Source organism: Equus asinus, chromosome 10 (assembly GCF_041296235.1).
Source record: "Equus asinus isolate D_3611 breed Donkey chromosome 10, EquAss-T2T_v2, whole genome shotgun sequence".
In the NCBI taxonomy this organism is placed as follows: Eukaryota; Metazoa; Chordata; class Mammalia; order Perissodactyla; family Equidae; genus Equus; species Equus asinus.
In genome coordinates, this window is record NC_091799.1 from 57,785,547 (window position 1) to 57,805,541 (window position 19,995).

Consider the following 19,995-nt stretch of genomic DNA (forward strand, 5'->3'; position numbering starts at 1 on the left):
ACCGTTTCCTGCTTTTGCAGCCTTTCTCATGGAAAGATCCCCGGAAGCTGTGGGAGTTGGCCAAAATCTTGATGCTAGCCTAAAGTCACCAGAAACCATCATACTGAAAGTCTGTATGACCAGCCCAAGAGGGCTGCATAACTGCTTTCATTTTTGCCAGGAAATGCATTGAGCCATCCTGGGGCTGAACCTTCAGCTATTTTTGGCAAGGAGGGGTGGTATGCAAAAGAGACTTCCCTTTTTTTGCAGCAATGAGCCACCAAATGCTGAACAGACAACAGCATTTCTTGTTCTGAGGTCACGCTTCTGAGCACCTCTCTGGCTGTCAACTTGCTGAGGCCATCATAGCTTGGCTCCCTTTCTCAGCTCCAGGCATTGGATAAGCCCTCCAAGCTGGGGTTTCCTCAGTCCGGTGATGGCTCCCCGTGTCAGTTGCTTCCTGTTGGCAATCCTGTTTTCTGCCAGCTGTGAAGTCATCGCCTCTTTGGATCAGACGTGCACTGAGGTGAGTCCAAACTGTTTGTCTTTACCCAGATTAAACTGCCTGGAAATTTTGAGATTCAGCATGTGGTCCCACCTGAGCCTTGGCGTCTCAATATCCACCATCTTTAAAAGGGCAATAAGGTGTGTACAAGTTTTTCTTTATTGTGAATAAGGAGTCAAAGAGCTTAGCCAGGGGATGATCTCACAGATCCTTAGTAGGAAGAAGTGAGAGTTTTTCTCCTGTGCAAACAATTCCCCCAAAATAATCCTAATTGGGACATAAGATATCAAGAGGCTCCCAGCACCAAGAGCAGACTTCCAAAAGTGCTTCCAGATGGAGGTGCTGTCTGTCCAACATCCCAGCACATGGCCACTACCCCGAATAGTCCTTTGCTGTCCTGGCTCGCAGAGTGGGGATTGTAAAGACGACCGGTGTCAGGTTTTAGAACATATGAAGATCACTCTGAATGAGTCTGGCTTTCTCCTCGAGTTGGACAGCTCTCCATCTGTTTTGCTAACCCACAGGAGTAACATCTGAGAATAGAGCCAAATTGCACCTTCTGTTTTAGACCATAACAATATTATCAACCTGTGGGAAGTTCTTGGAGAGGGTGGTGAGAGAGAGAAAGGAGAAGGGCCTCATTCTCTTGCCATCTTCTAAAATGCTTCAACCTTCTGCCCTCTGTCTCCGACCCCACCAAGTGTCCAGCACCATGTGGCCTGTTAGGCAAGGGCTGTGGACAGAAAGGCCCATCAGTCTTGGTAGCTGGGTGGGCTGCTTTCCTAGGCTGCAACTGAAAGAAGAAAAAGAGACAGGAAGAGCATGATGCAGAACAGCAGTGCTTGGGAGCCATGGTCAAAAGAATGATAAGTGAGAGCATGCAAAGACCTGCCAGACAAGAGCAAGAATCACAGCCAGGACTGGAACAAGGTCTAGAAGCAGAAAGCAACAGAACCTTGTTAGTCTGGTATTAGGTATGGACTTAGGATGTACTCAGACCAAGAGGAGGCTCAATGCCCAGGGGAAATTAAGTCTGGGAAGGTATATTAGTTTGCTCAGGCTGCCATAACAAAGTACCACAGACTGAGTGGCTTAAACATCAGAAACTTGTTTGCTCACAGTCTCGGAAGCTAGAAGTCCAAGATCAAGGTGTCAGCAGGGTTGACTTCTTCTGAGGCCCCTCTCTTTGGTTTGTTGATGGCCTTCTTGTCCCTATGTCTTCACATCGTCTCCCCATTGTGTCTGTGTCCAAATTTATTCTTCTTGTAAAGACACCAGTCCTATTGGATGAGGGCCCATCCTGATGATCTCATTTTAACTTGATTACCTCTTTAAAGACCCTATCCCAAAATAGAGTCACATTCTGAGGTACTAAGGTTAAGACTTCAACATATGAATTTTGGGGGACCACAATTCAGCCCATCACAGACGAGGACAAGTAAGAGATTTTTATCAGCTCCAAAAGGCTGTCCTCTTATCATTCAGGTTGGAAGGTCAATTTCACACAGACATGTAGGTGGCATGAAAAGAGGGTTGGAGTGTGCACACCACCTCCTACTGATCAGGCAGGTATTTCGTCCACCTTCTGGCAACATCCTCCGATGAGATAATATCACCATTAAATTCCTGCTCATTGGGAAGCAGGTTATTTTAAATGCCCTAGTCTTAGGGCTACCAGTTCAACTCTTAAATCCTCACCTCACTGCAAAGCCCATGTAGCCCTTTTGAAGCCCACAAAGGCCCTCACTGCTGGGAGATTTTGGAAAACCTGTGGAAATATTGGACCAGTCTAGCTTCCTATTAAGGACACCAGGCCCCAGAATTGCCAATTGCTTTTTGCAAATGGCTTCTGCTTTGGCAGAAGGAAGAAGAAAGAGACAGGGAGAACAGCCTAGTCCTTTATTTGCTTGTTCTGGGGACTTCCGTGCTATTCACGTGGCAGGAGTCCTGCTGATGGTCCCAGGATCTCCAGGCCTGGCCCTACACTGCAGCAAGGGCTTTCCTTTTTGGATAAGTCAGATGAGACTGGAATTTTCCAATACAACAACCTCCTTGCAGCCCTCCCTCTGAAAAGACTCTGATTTTAAATGCGTTGGGACTTATTCAATTAACATTGGCTCCATATTTTCCTTTACCTCTTCTATCATGTTTGAGTTCACAACAGCAGAATTCTAAGGCTATTTACTGAGCTCTCACTTCTATGTGAATACAGGGGAGGGAACTGGGAGATACAACTTGTTTTGGAAGGTAAGGAGGATAAAAGTGGCAGTGATGGGAGAGGAAGGTTTTGATTTAATAGCTTGGCCATTTTTCAAGTGCAAATCATCCCGGTTTGCCCCCCGCCTGCTTTCCTTTCCTCTTTTGTTCTCCAGTTGAAGCATAATTCATCACATACTCTATATATAGCTTATCAGGCCCCATCCTGAAAACAAAGTTTTGGTTTTGTTTTGCTTGTTCTGAGTTCAGCAAATTTTTTATTGAAGTAAAACATACATACAGAAAAGTTCCTCAGTCCTAAGTGGATAGTTCAATGAACTTTCACCAACTGAACACATTCATATGACCAGTACACAGATGGAGAAACAACATTCTCAGCACCTCAGTGGCCCCTTTGTGCTTCTGCCAGACACTAGCCCCCAAGGACATCCAGTACTCTAACTTTTATTGCCATAGATCGATTTGGCCTCTTTCTGAATTTTATATACATGAGAACATACAGTGTGCACTTTTTTGTGTTTGGCTTCTTTTGCTCGCCATTAAATATATGAGATTTATCAATGACTTCTGTTTAGCGATCATTTGTTAATTTTCAGCACTGGATGGTATTCTGCTGTATTGGGAACCACCAGTTATTTATCCATTCTACTGTTAATGGACATTGGCATTGTTTCCAATTTTTCAGCTATTATGAATGCTGTTGCACTAGACATTCCTATCTTTGTCTTTAGTAAACAAATGTACAGGTCTTTATTAGGTGTATACCAGGGATTGGATGTATTTGGTCACCTAGTGTACATTTGTTTAACTTTAGTAGATATTGACAAAGTTTTCCAAAGTGTGGGTATCCATTTGCACTCATCCGCAATGTTACAAGCTCTGATTGTTCCACGGCCTCACTAATATTTGCTATTGTTTGTTTTTAAAACGTTAGCCATTCTGATGGGTGGGTGGTGGTAGTTCATTGGGATTTAATTTTTATTTTCCTGATGAATAATTAAATTGGGTACATTTTCATACTTTTGATGTTCATTTGCATATCCTCTTGTGTGTGTGTGTCTATGTGTGTGTATATGAAATACCTTTTCAAGTCTCTTGCCCATTGTCTCTTGGGTTGTCTGTCTTTTTTATTGATTTGTAGGGGTTCTTTACATATTGTGGATACAAGTCCTTTATCAGATTGCAAATATCTTCTCCCACTCTGTGGCTTGCCTTTTCACTCTCCTAATTATATCTTTTGATGAACAGAAGTCCTAAATATTAACATAGCTTGATTTATCATTCTTCCTTTATTTTCAGTGCATTTCTGTTCTAAGAAATTTTTACCTACCCCAAGGCCATGAAGATATTATCCTATGTTTTCTTCTAGAAGTTTTATTGCTTTGTATGTATTTCTATTTCTAGTTTCACATTTAGATCTATAGCCCTTCTGGAATTGCTTTTTGCATATGATGTGAGGTAGGCGTCAAGATGAATTTTTTAATAAAACTTTTTGTTTGAAAACAATTTCAAACCTAGACTAGCTATAAAAATATTACAACAAACACCCAAAACACTCCAACTGGAATCTTCATTGTTCAATGCTACATGTTCTCTCTCTCTTTCTCTGTGTTTGTGTGTATCATAAGTTACAAAATTAGACACATGAGCAAGTCTTTGTAGGCTGACAAATATGCAAAGCATAGTTGGAACTCAGTGTTCTGTGATTTGGATTCTGGTAACATTTTAGATGCACTCACGAAATGAGCTTACCTTGGCTATCCTGTCCCCTCAAAACCATGGTAGGAGAGAGTCCTTCAGTCCTAGGTATGGGGGAGGGGGAGTGAGTAGAGCTCTTTTTTAGGAGAATTCCAAGTTCATGGATACAGGGGCTTCCCAATAACCCTAGATAATGACCTCATGTTGTGATGGGCCAGTTAAATGCTGACTCCGCTTGTTGAGTGCTTGACATATATTATCTCATTAATCCCCACTCTTGGACTTCAAAGAGAGGTTATTATCCTCAATCTACACGTGGGGAAAAAGGATTCTCAGAGAACACAGCTTGGGGGTTGAAAGCTGAGCTTTGAACCCAAGCAGTCTGACTCAAGACAAACAGAAAATGAACTGCACATAGTTGGAATGCCATTTGACTGGAGGAGTCAGATTGACAAAAAGTTTTAGGACTGTGCCCTCTTGGGAATGTTTTGTTCTATTTTCAGAGAGCAAATGTTACTCTGGGATTTGGCTTAGTCAAATTGCCATCTCTGGAGAGAGAAGCGATTAACAAGGGAGAGTGGGTTCAGCATCTCAGACTCCTTGTGCATGGGGGAGCTGGCAGCTGCGGGTGCCACATGAAGATGAGACATCAGAAAGGTGGGAATCAGCACTTGAGTGAAACTCAAAGGGTTCTAAGTTAGAAAATGATTTCAACTTAGGAGGAGGAAAAATTCAGTGGGATGGCAGGGAGTTAGAGATACGGCAGAAAGAAGCAAAACAAGATCCTGATGGAAAACATGCAAATGAATATCCAGAGGAAAAAAGGGATTGCAAACCCAAATGTAACGCTTAGGAGACCTGCTCTTTGTAAGAGATGCAGCTCTGACATGAAGCTAGAGACAAGTGGTTGGTGCAGGTCCCAGAGCACAGCGGGTCCTGAGTCAATGCCCCGTGACTTAGAACAGGGGTTGGCATGGGGCACTTGTGAATACCATGTGGCTTTGTACAGAATAGCCCTGCTGGCTGCATGAGCTCACATCAGGAAGGGTCCTGTCTGCGATGGAACCAGCCACAGCAGAAGAGTGAGAAAAGAGACTTTGGAAATTGACCCGACACTGAGGCCTAAAGCAGGAAGGCTGCAGTGATAGAAAATGGTCACGTGTTGTTCATAGAAACTGCAGGGGCTGCAAAAGCAGCAGAGGCTGTCTGCCTGAAAAGGCAACTGAACTCATGCTCCTGGCGGCAGGCCCAGCCCTGGGCAAAATGGCAACGGCCACATGGTATTCCTTTCTGCATCCTATCCTCTCCTTCTCTGTGGCATCATCATCCTGCTGCCCTGAAATCCCGTGCTATGCTATCAGAACTCATTCTCAAAAAGTTTTCATATGAATCTTGACAGTGAGAAAGACATAACCTCACTGATGTAGTATTTCTACTAAAAATGTATAATCTGAATCAAATCATGAGGAAATAAACAAACCCCAAATGAGGGACATTCTGCAAAATATGAGCCTGTATTCTTAAAAAAATCAATATCATAAGAGACAAAGACTGAGGAGTTGCCTAACATTAAAGGAGACTAGAGAGAAATGACAACTAAATGGAATGTGTGAACCTGGATTGGAAAAACAAAAATTACCACAAAAGACAATATTGGGACAATTGGCAAAATTTGAATATAGACTGTATGTTGGATAATAGTATTGCCTCAATGTTAAATATTCGGAATTTGGTAACAGCAATGTGGTTGTGTAAGAGAATATCTTTGTTCTTAGGAGATTTAGAGGAGAAGGGTCATGATGTCTGCAATTTACTCTCAATAAAAAAAGAACGAGAGAGGTAGTATGTGTGTGTGTGTGTATACTTCCTGCCTTAAAAAATACAATAGACTAAAAACAACTTAATGCTGCTTAGACGATTCCAGAGCATGTGGTACTTTGGTGTCACCGTTCATAATGGTAATTTTGATTGTACAGGAGTGTGACTGTGAAAGCTGAAGGGGAAAAGCCACGTGAATGGAACCCAGCACATTCTCTGGAGTGTGCTTGGTTTTCAAATTCTCTTATAAGACTGCAATTCTTGTTATATGTCTCTTTCTCCCACAAATCGAGGGTAGAGAGTTCACTGCAGTTTCTACGTAACTAGAGATTAACGTTATGACACAGGATCCTGGTGCAACACAGGCTCTTCTAATCCAGCTTGGTAGCGTTATCCACTGGTTCTTGGTTTTTCCTGGGGTTGAAACTGAACTCTTGCATTTACCTGCCTTTCCATTTGTTAGGAACTCCCTCAGGCCGCTGGCTCAGTAGAGCTCCTGATCGATTTTCAACTTTCTGGACTACATCAGTGCAGTAAAGTACCAGTAAAGCACATGAGAGGAGTAATGTAGGTGTCACTTAGATACTCAGGAGAAGGAAGGAGTTGTCACCATCAAGCCTTTTGCTGCAGGGCCAGAATAGAGCAACACGAATTGAGGAAAGGCCCCTTTCTCCAAGCATAGGTGACATTAGTTATGCCAGTGGAGATCAGAAAAGAGGAAGGTCTCCTCAAAGCTAATCTGGAGCAGTAGCCACACACACATTCTCTGGGTTGTCCATGTTCATGGGCACCAAAGAGGGCTCTAGCAACATAAGGTTTGCCCACTAGTCAGCTAAATCTAAGTGCAAAGTGTACGTTTCAAGGGCAGCAGGTGGATTTATGGCAGTTCCTGGAGGACTTCGAGTTTGTAAAATGAAGAGAGAATTACAGGACAATATAAATATGGCATTTTCATCAGTGATATTCTTAGTATTGTCACAATATAGACAAAAACAAGATTTCCTGTAGATGAGCATGCTCAGTGTAACTACAAAAAAGTGCACCACTAGCTGGAAGTTGGAATAAAGCCAAAAGCAATTAAAATGGTGACATCTCCAAAACATCATGCTTCAGAACAAAGGTGGATGTGTGTAGCCTTCTGTTTCCAGCTAAGCAGGCCTGTTTGCAACTCAGTATTGAGGAAAGCTGCAGATCTAGAATTTGATGGGATAGGTCTTTCCCAGACCTGGGCGTCTCAATGGAGCCCCTAGTGAGACCACTGTGTGGTCAGGGAAGGCAGGACAAAATCATGTGGATCCTGAGGTGATCTGAGAGATGGCCCTGTGGTTCTGGGATGCCTCTCTTCTTTGTGTCTCCAAGTGCACGTTCCTTGGAGATCATTTCTTTCTTTCCTAGGAGCCTCCTCATGCAGAATATACCCCACCAGACCTTCATACCTGCCCCACCACCCTTCATCCTAAGGCATCATCCAGACAAGTTATGACCCCATAATTCTACAGGCTTCTAACCAATGCCTACCCATTTTTGCCTAGTTAGTTCAAGATGTATAACTTAAGTTAGGGCATCTAACAAGCAGTAATTGGCAGCCTTCGGAATACTTGACTCTCCTTGGGCACAGGGTGAGGAAGTCCTCTGAACTTGTGTGCAGGGTTGTGCCCAAATGCTGGTGTCTGGCATCAGCAGACTACAGTTCCAGAGATCCAAAATCGACTCATGCTTCAAGATTGCAAGGCCTCATGGGCTAAGGTCTGTGCCACACTGCTAGTATTTTTAAACGTCATATTAAGAAAACTTCTAACTTATACAAAAGTAGTTCATTATAAGGAACCTCCATGAATGGATCACTCAATATTCAACAACCCTCAATATTTGCCTCCTAATTTAATCTATCCACTCCTCCCCTCCTTTTTTGCTAAAGCATTTTAAAGTAAATCCCAAACATGTAATTTGACCCCTAAATACTTCAATAGGCATCTCGAAAGAACAAGAACATTTCTTGTACATAACTGCAAGGCCATTATCATTAACAAAATTCACAATTCCTTAATATCATCTAATATCCTGTCCTCATTCAAAGTTTCCTGCCAGTCTATAAAATGTCTTTTCCCAAAAGCTGTATTTGAATCAGAATCCAAACAAGGGTTGCTCCATCATTTGTTGGCTATGCCTCTTAAGTAGCTTTTGTATCTCCTTATGTCTTTTTACAAAAGCAGTCTCCTCTCGGGTCCTCCTCTCCTCTATCACCACGCCCACCAGCATCCTTCACATGTTGATTAAACAGTCCGTTGTTCCACAGCACGTCCCACCTTCCTCATCTGGCTGATTGCTACCTGTGGTGCTGCTTATCTGAAATCCCCGGTATCCAATGTAGACTAAAGTCTTGATGGGATTCAAGTTTAATTTTATTTTTTTTGGCAAGAAAACCTCATCGGTGGTACTGTGTACTTCATATCATATCACATCAGAAAGTATGCAATGTATGATTGGCTTATGTTGTTCATGCTGATCTAGACTTGATTTGTTTGTTTTCAAACTGAAATAAACTATTTTCATGCATCCAAAATCGAAACTATTAAACAAAGTACATTCAGAGAAGTCTTGTTTCCATCTCTGCTCCTCTATCTGGTTCCTTCTCTCCCCTTAAAGACAACCAGTTTGGGGGGTTTTCCCATGGTTTCTTTTTGCAAATATAAGAAAATATGCACGTGCATTTCTTACACAAAAGGTAGCAAAATACATACTATATACTACATACCATATACTGTATACTATATACACTGGTAGACATTCTGCACCTTGGTTTTTCCACCTTACAGAATACCTGGATATCCCCCCATGTCAGTGTATGGAGATCTTACTCATTCCTTTTCAGCTGCAGAGGGTTCCATTTTGTGAATGTACCACATTTTGTTCAACTAGTCCTGTATTGATGGATAATCTGGTTGTCGCCAATCTTTTGCTATTACAAAAAAATACTTAATGAATAATGTTATGCATAAGTCACTCTGTGTTTTTGCAAGTATTATATTTGGTAAAGACTATTAGAAGCGGGATTGCTGCTCAAAGGATAAACTATGTAATTTTGCTAGATAGTCAGCCAAATTACTAAGTCTGATATTAATTTACATTGTTTCTCTCATCAGAAAGAAGCCAACAAAACATATAACTGTGAAAACTTAGGTCTCAGAGAAATTCCTGATACTCTACCAAACACAACAGAATCTTTGGAATTTGGCTTTAATTTCTTGCCTACAATTCAAAACACCACCTTCAGCAGACTAATAAACCTTATCTTTTTGGATTTAACCAGGTACGTATCTGAGTTCTTTGTGTGCACTTGATGCTTTACTCAAGTAATAACACAATTTGCATTCAAATTGTTTCCAGGGCCTTCTTTTGGGGCACAGGGACAATCTGCTTATTCTGCACATTTACCCTTTCCCATGAAATGTATCCACCTGTGTAGAAACCTTCTACACCACCGAATGGATAGGAAAGTGCATTGTTCTCAAACTAGATTGCATCAGCACACTAAGTTCTAAGGAATATTGATAACAAAACTGAAAATAAATCTTGTACTAAATCAGACGCTATATTATACTACATTTTAGCATAGTTGACTATTACTGGGTGTGACATTATAAGAAAAATTTAAATTTAAAAATTGAGAAACACACACAATCTACTAAATTTTTTCCATATAAACTGAGAAAAGAGTGCCATTACTTGCTTTTAGAGGCAAAATCAGGATTCCAAATGCTGAGCCAGAGTGTGAACTAGTGGGCAGAAGTTATCACAAGAAAATAAGGGAAGAAGCGAAAAGGAAATGCAGTGCGCGTGCGCATGACTATGTGTGTGTGTGTGTGTGTGTGCGTGTGTGTGTGTGTGTGTGTGTGTGTGTAAGAGAGGAAAGGGCTCCACATGTGGATGAGGTCTGCACCCCTTGCAGCAGCTCCATTGCCTCTGCGTTGGTCCTTCAACTTACACTTCTGGAGATTGGGAGAGCAGTGACATCCATTGTACTAGTTCATTTTTAGGACCATGATTGTGAGGTAGGTATGGTGAGTACTGCCATCCAACTCGTGTTAGATGAGGAAACGGAGGCTCAGAGAGATCTTGTGAGCTTGCTTAAGGTCACACAGTAAAGCAACTGGGACTCTGCTCTCCTGACTCCCAGTCCAAAGTCCCCCAGTGACCCCAGGCCACTTTCCCAGCCGAGACACCATGCGCACAGGCTTAGAAACACTTATTTGAGAGAAAGCCTTGCCCTTTCAGATAGAGACAACGATCATTCTGCTCCTTACCTATTATGCCCCAAGGAAACTGACTTTCCCTCTCCTTTACTAGTTCTCATTTTCAGGTGAAATAAGTTTGACCACACTTTTGAGGAGTGTATGGGCCAGGATAGATATTCTAGCTGGAAGACTCCATTTCTTCTTGTATTATTTTCAATAAGTGGTAAAAATATGACCTCATACTATCTAAACTCCTCCTCCTCTGCTCCCCCTCTGCCTTGTATCTGGCCACAAATTAGACATTGCTTTTATTACTTTACATAGTTTTTTCTTTAGCCTTACCAACATGTTTTCTATATTCTTTGCTCATTCTTCCATCTTGCTCTTCAGACCTTCTTCTCTGGAATAATTTTTCTTTTTCGTGAAGTACATCCTTAGAAATTCCTTTAGGGAAAATCTGTTAGCAGTAAACTCCTTCAGCTTTTGTTTTTTCTGAAAATGTCTTTATTTCACTCTGATCCTTGCAAGATAGTATTTTCTGACGTATGATTCTAGGTTGACAGTTATTTTTTTCTCAGCCCTTCCAGGCTATCATTCCGGTCTCCCGTTGTTGCTGGTGGACAGTCACCTATCTGTCTAATCATTGCTCACATGCAGGGAATCTTTTTCTCTCTGAAAGTTTTCCATGGCTTCTGATTGTCTTCAGTATCCTGTAATATCGCAGTGATGCGTTGTGTAGGTTATTGGGGTTCTTGAACCTAAGAGTGGTGTCTTTCATCAATTCTAAAATATCTTAGCCATTATCTGTTGGAAACTTGGCTTGCTCCCATTCACTTTTTTATCTCCTTGTGGATCTCTGGTTAGACTTACATTGCATCTTCTCATCTATCCTTCATATACCTTAATATTTCTTTCTTGTTTTTCATCTCTTTGGCTTTTTGGACTATGTTCTAGGCAATTTTCTCATATCTACTTCTAGTTTATTAATATTCTCTTCAGCTATGTCTAATCTCCTGTATAAACTATCTATTGGTTTTCTGATTTCAATTATTAACTTTTCCATAGGTTTCATTGATTTTTCATTTTACAAAAATATCAGATCAATTTTAATATTTTTCCTTCATCATACTTTTGGTTACAACTATTCCTTTAAACACATCAAATATATGCTTGATATAAACATTTTTGTCATATATTCTGATAATATATATCAGATATAGCATATATTCTGTATATATTATATATATATTATGAGATATAGCTGATACTTCTGGCATCTGCTGTCTTTTAAAATCTTACTGTGTAGAACTTTTTTTTTTGCTGTGTTTCCCTTATGTGTTTAGTGTGTAGTACATTTTTATTTTGAACTCACTCATCTTTTGGAACTTTGTGTAAGTTTTTGTTTAAAATGCTTTCCTAGAGGGGCTGGCCTCATGGCCGAGAGGTAAGTTTGTGTGCTCTGTTTTGGGGCCCAGGGTTTCACCAGTTTGGATCCTGGGCGCATACATGGCACTACTCATCAAGCCATGCTGAGGCGGCATTCCACATGCCACAACTAGAAGGACCCACAACTAAAAATATACAACTATGTACTGGGGGGCCTTTGGGGAGAAAAAGGAAAAATAAAATCTTAAAAAAAAATGTTTTCCTAGAAATAGATAATACCAATTAATTATTAATATTGTTATATGTGACAATGGCATTATGGCTACAGAAAATAAGCCTATATTTTTTGGAGATGCATACCGAAATACCTTTGGGATGTCTAGGATTTTATTTCTAATAATTTAGGAGAGAGAAGTGAGAATGGATGAAGCAAAGAAGCATAAATGGCAAAATCTTGAGAAGTTTGGCATCTGTGTGATAGATATATAAAGGCTCGTTGTACTATTCTCTTTATTTTTATGTAAATTTCAAAGTTTTACTTATAAAAAATTGAGTAAGTACATCACTCCAGAAAAGATTTCTAATTACTTCTGCCAGTTACCTGAAGTTACTACCATCCTGGAACCACTTTAAATTAAATTTTCCACTTGGGTTTTTTAGGGCTGTCCACAGAGGTAGCATAAATTCCAGCCAGAATCCTCATGTGTGGAAGCTTATGGTTAGGGAATCTCGGAGGAGACTTTTCTTGTTGTTGTTTCACTCAGAGCCAAGGCCAAGGTAAACATATATCCGTAAGGTCTCCCTCTGTGGCTTTCTTTTTTAAGTTTATTCACTCAAAGTTTCTCTTTTGAAGGTCTTGGTAGTTTGCAGGTTTTTGATAGGATCTCTTATCCTCCTTGGACCCCAAACTTTGTCTCCTACCACTGGTATGTGTGGCTCATTAAAACCCAGGCTCTAGGCCACCAAGGATTAGCAGATATTGGCAGACATGACAAAGCTAACTCCAGGGCTCGCTTGCTCCTATGGAGTCAAGCTTCCTTTTGAGAACGCCTTATTGACCTCCTATGGAGTTTTGTGTGTGTGTGCGCCTGTGTGCGTGTGTGTGTAATCCAATATTTTTAGGTGCAATAGCAGGATGGGTTTCTCTGAACCTCTAGTGCTCCATACGTCTATGGAGTATTTTCATATATATATATATCATTTGACTCACAACCATTCTACAAAGTAATCATTATTTCTATATTTTATAGATGAAAAAACAGAGGTTGAGAATAGTTGTGACTTGCCCAGGATGACACAGATTCATATATTACATATCATATGCTATATGTTATGCATTACATGACATATTTTATATTACTAAAAATAGTAAATTTTGATTTTGCCTACAATCAAACCACTAATTGCTCTCTAGATTCCAAACACAAATCTCTGAGAATTCAATCTAAAGGGGTAACATATCTGGAAAAAATTCTAAATCACAGTATTCAGAACTGAGGCTAGTCATTAATTCACAGGCCATCTGTGGGTCCTGAAGAACGTTTCTCATGTTTTACTTTGAATAATAATGTATATTGTTTTTACTATGCACAAAAGATAGCTTTGTTACTATAGGTCACTGTGACAGAGTTTTTCTCTTTTTTCTAATTAATTATTGTTGAATACCATCATCTTTTTAAGGTGCCAGATTAACTGGGTACATGAAGACACTTTTCAAAGCCATCATCAATTGAACACAATTGTGTTGACTGGAAACCCCCTGATATTCATGGCAGAAACATCATTTAACGGGCCCAAGTCACTGAAGCATCTTTTCTTAATCCAAACAGGCATATCCAATCTTGACTTTATCCCAGTGCACAATCTGGAAAACTTGGAAAGTTTGCACCTTGGAAGCAACCATATTTCCTCCATTAAGTTCCCAGAAAACTTCCCAACACAGAATCTGAAAGTCCTGGATTTTCAGAACAATGCTATACACTACCTCTCTAGAGAAGACATAAAGGTTCTGAGGCAGGCCACCAACCTAAGCCTTAACTTCAATGGCAATGACATTAAAGGCATTGAACCTGGGGCTTTCCATTCAAAAATCTTCCAAAGTTTAAACTTTGGAGGGGCTTTTAACCTGTCAGTTATATTAAATGGTTTGCGGAATTCTACTACCCAGTCTCTCTGGCTGGGGACATTTGAGGACATTGATGACCAAGAACTTACTTCGGCCATGCTCGAGGGACTTTGTGAAGTGTCTGTTGAGAGCATCAACCTGCAGAAGCACCATTTCTCTGGCCTCTCATCCACCACGTTTCGGTGTTTCACTCAACTCCGGGAATTGGATCTGACGGCAACTCACCTGCAAGAGTTACCCTCTGGGATTGAGGGTATGAACTCGCTCAAGAAATTAGTTCTCAACGTAAATATTTTTGACCAATTGTGTCAAATCAATGCTGCCAGTTTCCCATCCCTTACAGACCTCTACATCAGAGGCAACATGAGGAAACTTGACCTCGGTGCCGGCTGTTTGGAGAAACTAGAAAATCTTCAGAAACTTGATTTAAGCCACAGTGACATAGAGGCTTCTGACTGCTGCAATCTGCAACTCAAAAACCTACTCCACCTGCAGTACCTAAACCTGAGCCACAACTCACCCCTTGGTCTCCAGAATCAGGCGTTCGAAGAGTGTCCTCAGCTGGAACGCCTCGATTTGGCATTCACCCACTTGCGCGTTAATGCCCCACAAAGTCCTTTCCAAAACCTCCGTCTCTTGCAGGTTCTGAATCTCTCTCACTGCCTCCTTGATACCAGCAATCAGCACCTTCTAGCAGGCCTGCCGAATCTCCGGCATCTGAACTTACAAGGGAATCGCTTTCCGGATGGGAGCATCCCAAAGGCCAACCTACTTCAGACAGTGGGCAGTTTGGAGGTTCTGATTTTATCCTTCTGTGATCTCCTCTCCATAGACCAGCAAGCATTCCACAGCCTTGGAAAACTGAGTCACGTAGATTTAAGTCAGAACAGCCTGCCAGGCAATAGCATTGATGCTCTTAGCCATCTTAAAGGGATCTACCTCAATCTAGCTGCCAACAGCATTCAAGTCATCCCCCCCCGTCTCCTCCCCATCTTGTCCCAGCAGAGCACCATTAATTTAAGCCACAATCCCCTAGAGTGCACTTGCTCAAACGTTCGTTTCATAATGTGGTACAAAGAAAACCTGCACAAACTTGAGGGCTCGGAGGAGACCACTTGTGCAAGCCCCCCATCTTTAAGGGGAGTTAAGCTGTCTGATGTCAAACTGTCCTGTGGAATGACAGCTGTGGGCATTTTCTTTCTCATAGTATTTTTATTCTTGTTCACCATTCTGCTCATTTTTTCAGTTAAATACCTTCTTAGGAAGAAATACCAGCACATTTAGTGCTCAAGGTTTCTAGAGATGGCAAATAAATATGTTCCGCAAAATTGCCCTGAGAAAGTGCCATCTCTTAGTTACCAGACTTTTCAGATGGGTTCCAGGAGCTGGCAGAGATTCACCGTGCTTTTCTGAGTGCCAGGACTAATGAACTTCCCTGGCAGGAAACTGACGAGGGCCAAAGGGATGGACACTGTTGTGAGAGCCCCAGCCATTTCCTCACATGGAAGGTGAGGGGAAGTTAAGAGAGGATCCACGGCAGGGAAGGGCCAGGAGAGCAACCCACGAGGAGGCCATCTCCCTTCCATGCATGGACATCCCTTGGTGATCAAGACACCAGCTGGATGTCCTAGAATTCGACTCAGTTCTGGCACTATCTACCTGGAGATAGCATCAGATCCCACAGGTTAAGCCTCAGTCCCACAAGACTGCTCCTCCCACCCCTTCAGAGGCCAATCGCAAGTCCAGGCTGTCACCTGTACTTCTGGCCTACTGGCTAAAGATTGGAGGTTCCAACGACCCCCTCCTTGGGTTCGGTTAATTTGCTAGAGCAGCTCACAGGACTCAGGAAACCAGTTTACTCACTAGAATTACCAGTTTATTATAAATGGATATAATTAAGAACAGTCAGATGGAAGAGATGCACAGGGCAAGGTATAGGGAAAGAGTATGAGGCTTCCACGTCCTCTCCCAGCATGCCACTCTCCCTGAATCTCCACTTGTTTCCCAACCTGGAAGCTCTCAAACTCCCTCCTTTTGGGTTTTTATGGAGGCTTCTTTACATAGGAATGACTGATTAAGTCATTGGTCATTGATGATTGATTCAACCTCAGCTCCTCTCCCCTCCCCCGAGTTGGGGGTGGTGGTGGGGAGATGGGACTGAAAGTTCCAACCCTCTGATCACATAGTTGGCTCCACTGGCAACCAGCGCCCATCCTTAGGTGCTTTCCAAAAGTCACCTCGGTAACATAAAAAAAACCCAACTTTATCACTCTTATCACAGGAAATTCCAAGGGATTTAGGAGCTCTGTCCCAGGAATGAGATGAAGACCAAAAAGGTATTTCTTATTATAAACCACAATATCACAAGGGTATAATAGCGGGACATAACACCAGAGTGGAAGCTTGGGGACCAACTCCCCTTTACCTCAGCACTCCCAGGAAAAGCAGGAAAGACAAGGGAAATGTCAATGCAAATAATAATCAATCTATAAATCAAAACTGGGGTGAGTTTATTATATGAGCCAGTCTGAGGACTATATAGGCTGGAAGAACGACCTTTGCCAAGGAAGGAAGCACTCTGAAGAGGCAGGGTGTACAGAGTGGTTACATACCGTTTTGGAACAAGGAACATATATCAACTATGACAGAAATATCTTTTTTTACTACGGTCACAAGATGTTTTTCTAGCCCAGCAAGTCAGCGGTCACAAGATATACATAGTGGGTCAGTTTGACTCAGTTTCTGGGAAGAAATGCTTATCTTTAAAGAAATGCTGATATGGGGAGAGGCATACATCCCTATCTTTAGAGGCATCATTCTTTGCTTTGGGACATTATAACTGTTTAAAGCCGATGTACCATGAGTGCTGGACAGGCCACATCAGGCCATTCTGAAAAACAAGGTCAGGCCTAACTAGTTTTCAACCAAATGGGTTCCTCATATACCTCAATATATTAACTTATTCCTGTTGATTTTCATTGCTTCCTCAGAACAAACAGTGAGGGGAGGCCATAAATCTTCACTGCAAATGCCCTGCTAGTCTTGGGGTTTTGAGTAGTACTGGTCAGGAGGCCAAGTATTCCCAGATGTTCTTGGTTAAGGATGCAGGCTGGGACTAGGGTAAAGTGAGTGAGGCCTCACTTTGGGTGCAAAATTTAAGGGGGAACGGAAAACTTGGTGATCAAGACAATTTTTTTTTTTTTTGGTGTGAAAGATTGCCCTGAGTGAACATCTATTGCCCATCTTCCTCTTTTTTCTTTTTGGCTTGAGGAATATTGTCGCTGAGCTAACGTCCATGACAATTTTCCTCTATTTTGTACGTGGGACACCGCCACAGCATGGCTTGATGAGCAGTATGTAGGTCCACACCTGGGATCCAAACCCACAAACCTAGGGCCGCTGACGCCGGAGCACACAAACTTAACCACTACGCCACAGGCCTGGCTCCAAGACAAAAACTTTTAATGCAATATTTCAAATACTTAAAATTAGTGCAAAAAGTCATCATAAATAAAATATCAAAATTTTAAACAAAGACAGGATCCACAACAGTGCCATGCTGAACCCTATTAGAGTCTGAGGCAAAAGGAAAATTCAGTGATACCAGTCCTGCCTTTGTTTAAAATGTTGTTATGTTCATCGTGGATATTTTGCATTAGATTTGACTTTTTTAAATGTTGCATTAAAATATTTTTCCATCTTCGTTACTGAGTTTTTGGTGCCCCCTTAAATTTAGCACATAGGATGGGTACCTCAGAAGCAGAGAGAAGCGTTCAAGATCTTACGCCTTGTTCCCTCATCCTCAGCACACTCCTGTGAAAGGACTTCAGTCTAAAATGGACCTGGAGGATATAGGGTGGAGAATATCGTGCATGTGCCCTCAGGAAAATGAAACTTAAGAACTGAGAGACTGATTCCTCATAAACGCCTGATCTATAGAAAACAGGCACTTGTCTCCTGACCAATGAACATCCGCCAAGGATCTCTCCCCGTCCTCAAGCCAATGAACTTACTGCTTGGACTCTGACTTCCCCACTCTTTGCACTTCTCGCCCATAAATACAACCAACCCCAAACCTCCAATGGACTTGCCTGTAGCTTGTTACAGTTTGTGTTTCTCAAATTACAATCCTCTGCTATTCCCGAATAAACTCACATTCTGCTAATTCAAGCTTGCTTCAGTTTATGTCTTGATTTAGGTTGACATCCCCAACTCCTGGGCTCAAAGGCATCCTTCCTTCAAAGCCAAGTGAGGTGCCGAGATAATGGGTACCAAATCCCTCTACACCCTGGGTGACCTGGGCCTGGTGAGAGGAAAAAAGCAGAGCCCAGAGCACACAATTAACTGCCTTAATTATCTTGAATACCTGCATTTGGGAAAACAGGTGCCTGAGAAGGGAGCTTTCCTGAGCAATAGAGAGGCAGTCATTTAAGGGTATATGTTAAAGGAGAAAGTGCCTGGAAATCAGAGGACATTGGGACACACACCCTCAGCCACCTTTATTCCTTCCCTGATCTAGGATGGTGGGGCCTCATTCTGAGAAGGCCAATCCAAACCACTGCTGGGTTGGTATTGGCCTTGAGTCTGGCAGTGACCAAGGCCTTTTCTCATTGAGTTTCGGGCTCAGAAGGGACTCAGTGCAGAAGGGAGCACGGCTGCCTTGAGCAGGCTCCCTACGTATGCAGAGCAAGGACTCCTCCAGGGAGCTTCCTAACTCCTGCTCCAGGAAAGGCCCCTCATTCTAGGGACCTGAAGGCATGTTGGTTTAGAAAGGTCGGGCAGCCAACCCTCCACAGTCAGAGGGAGCACCTCCCGCTGACCACCCAGACCACGCTGCCCGCTCTTGTGCAGGAATCACTCCCGTTTGATAATTCGGGAATCACTTACCCTTGGGCATTCAGGTAGGAATGTAGCAGGTCACGTAATTATTTTGTTTTGTTAATTTTGTTCACTTGTTTGTAGCAAATTAGATGATCATCTCTGGAAAGTTTGGGAAGTATTCCTAGTGAATACAGTGATCATGAAGACGCAAAAACCATGCTCACTGGTCCCTTCCTCCGTTTCCTCTTTTTTCTCTTTCACTTTTCTTTCCTTGCTGTTTCTTCCCTTCCTTCTTTCCTTTTCTCCTTCTCTCCCTCTGTGCTTCTCTCCTTCTTACTTATTTCATGCTTTCCTTTCTTCCTTCCTTTATATCATAGAGTATGGAAGTCCACCCTCTAAGAATCCAGTCTGAGACAGCACCAATCCACTGAGTTCTCTGTGTATTCTAGCAAATTTAAGCTCCTACCTGCATTAAGGATTTAAGCTGCAGATAGGAAATACTGATTGCTGACCCACCACTCCACAGCCACTCTGTCCTCTATAACAATTAATGTGCAACTTGGAAAACCAAAAGCATTCTGCAGAATATGTCCAATGCGCATTGCATCACACCTCAGGCACGCGCCCCTTTCACGAAATGCAACTTGCTACACCATAACTGCACACTGATCTAAGGCTTTGTGACAGCTCCTCTGTTTTAAGCAACAGTAAATTCACCCGACAAAGTCAGAAAGGGAGCTTTTTGATGGCTGCTGTCAATTTTATTGCTTTATCCTGGTTACTAGGATAGAATCTGTAGACATGGTGTGTTTATTAGTTTTATGTATTGCATGTTATTGTCGCTCTGACAAGCTACTCCTATAAAAATGGGTTATTATTGCTTGTTGTAGCTCAGAGAGCTGACCCTGCATTTCAAAGTGTACTGAAGCAAAAGGCATTGAAGTCCATAAAAGCTGACTGGCCTTCATCACAGGGACTTTGTGAGTGAGCTGCAACTCCCACGATCTGGGAGCAAATCGTACCTTTCTCCTGTGCCAGCAGGCTTTGCTGCTAACTGAACACAGCACAGACCCAAACACAGGCCCTATCTATAAAGTTTCAAGACAGAAAACCATCATATCATTCTTACTTGTCCAATTCCCTAGTAAGCATCATTTGCAATTTTGAAGTTTTCAAAAGTATGAAATAAATGGCTTTTTAATGTTTTTGTA

At 42.0% G+C, this 19,995-nt stretch overlaps 1 protein-coding gene across 1 annotated transcript; it reads left to right on the top strand.

Moving 5' to 3' along the window:
- Positions 1–245: 245 nt before the first annotated feature.
- CD180 (CD180 molecule) lies at positions 246–17,498 on the top strand. The gene is made up of 3 exons (XM_014853876.3): positions 246–505; positions 9,361–9,527; positions 13,519–17,498. The coding sequence occupies exons 1-3, from the start codon at positions 416–418 to the stop codon at positions 15,245–15,247; spliced, it is 1,986 nt and encodes a 661-aa protein (XP_014709362.1). The 5' UTR covers positions 246–415; the 3' UTR covers positions 15,248–17,498.
- Positions 17,499–19,995: the final 2,497 nt, after the last annotated feature.

Coding starts and splice junctions, on each gene's coding strand:
- CD180 (XM_014853876.3), top strand. CDS start 416: ATGGCTCCCCGTGTCAGTTGCTTCCTGTTGGCAATCCTGTTTTCTGCC. Junction 506..9,360: donor TGGATCAGACGTGCACTGAG/GTGAGTCCAAAC, acceptor TTCTCTCATCAG/AAAGAAGCCAACAAAACATA. Junction 9,528..13,518: donor ATCTTTTTGGATTTAACCAG/GTACGTATCTGA, acceptor CATCTTTTTAAG/GTGCCAGATTAACTGGGTAC.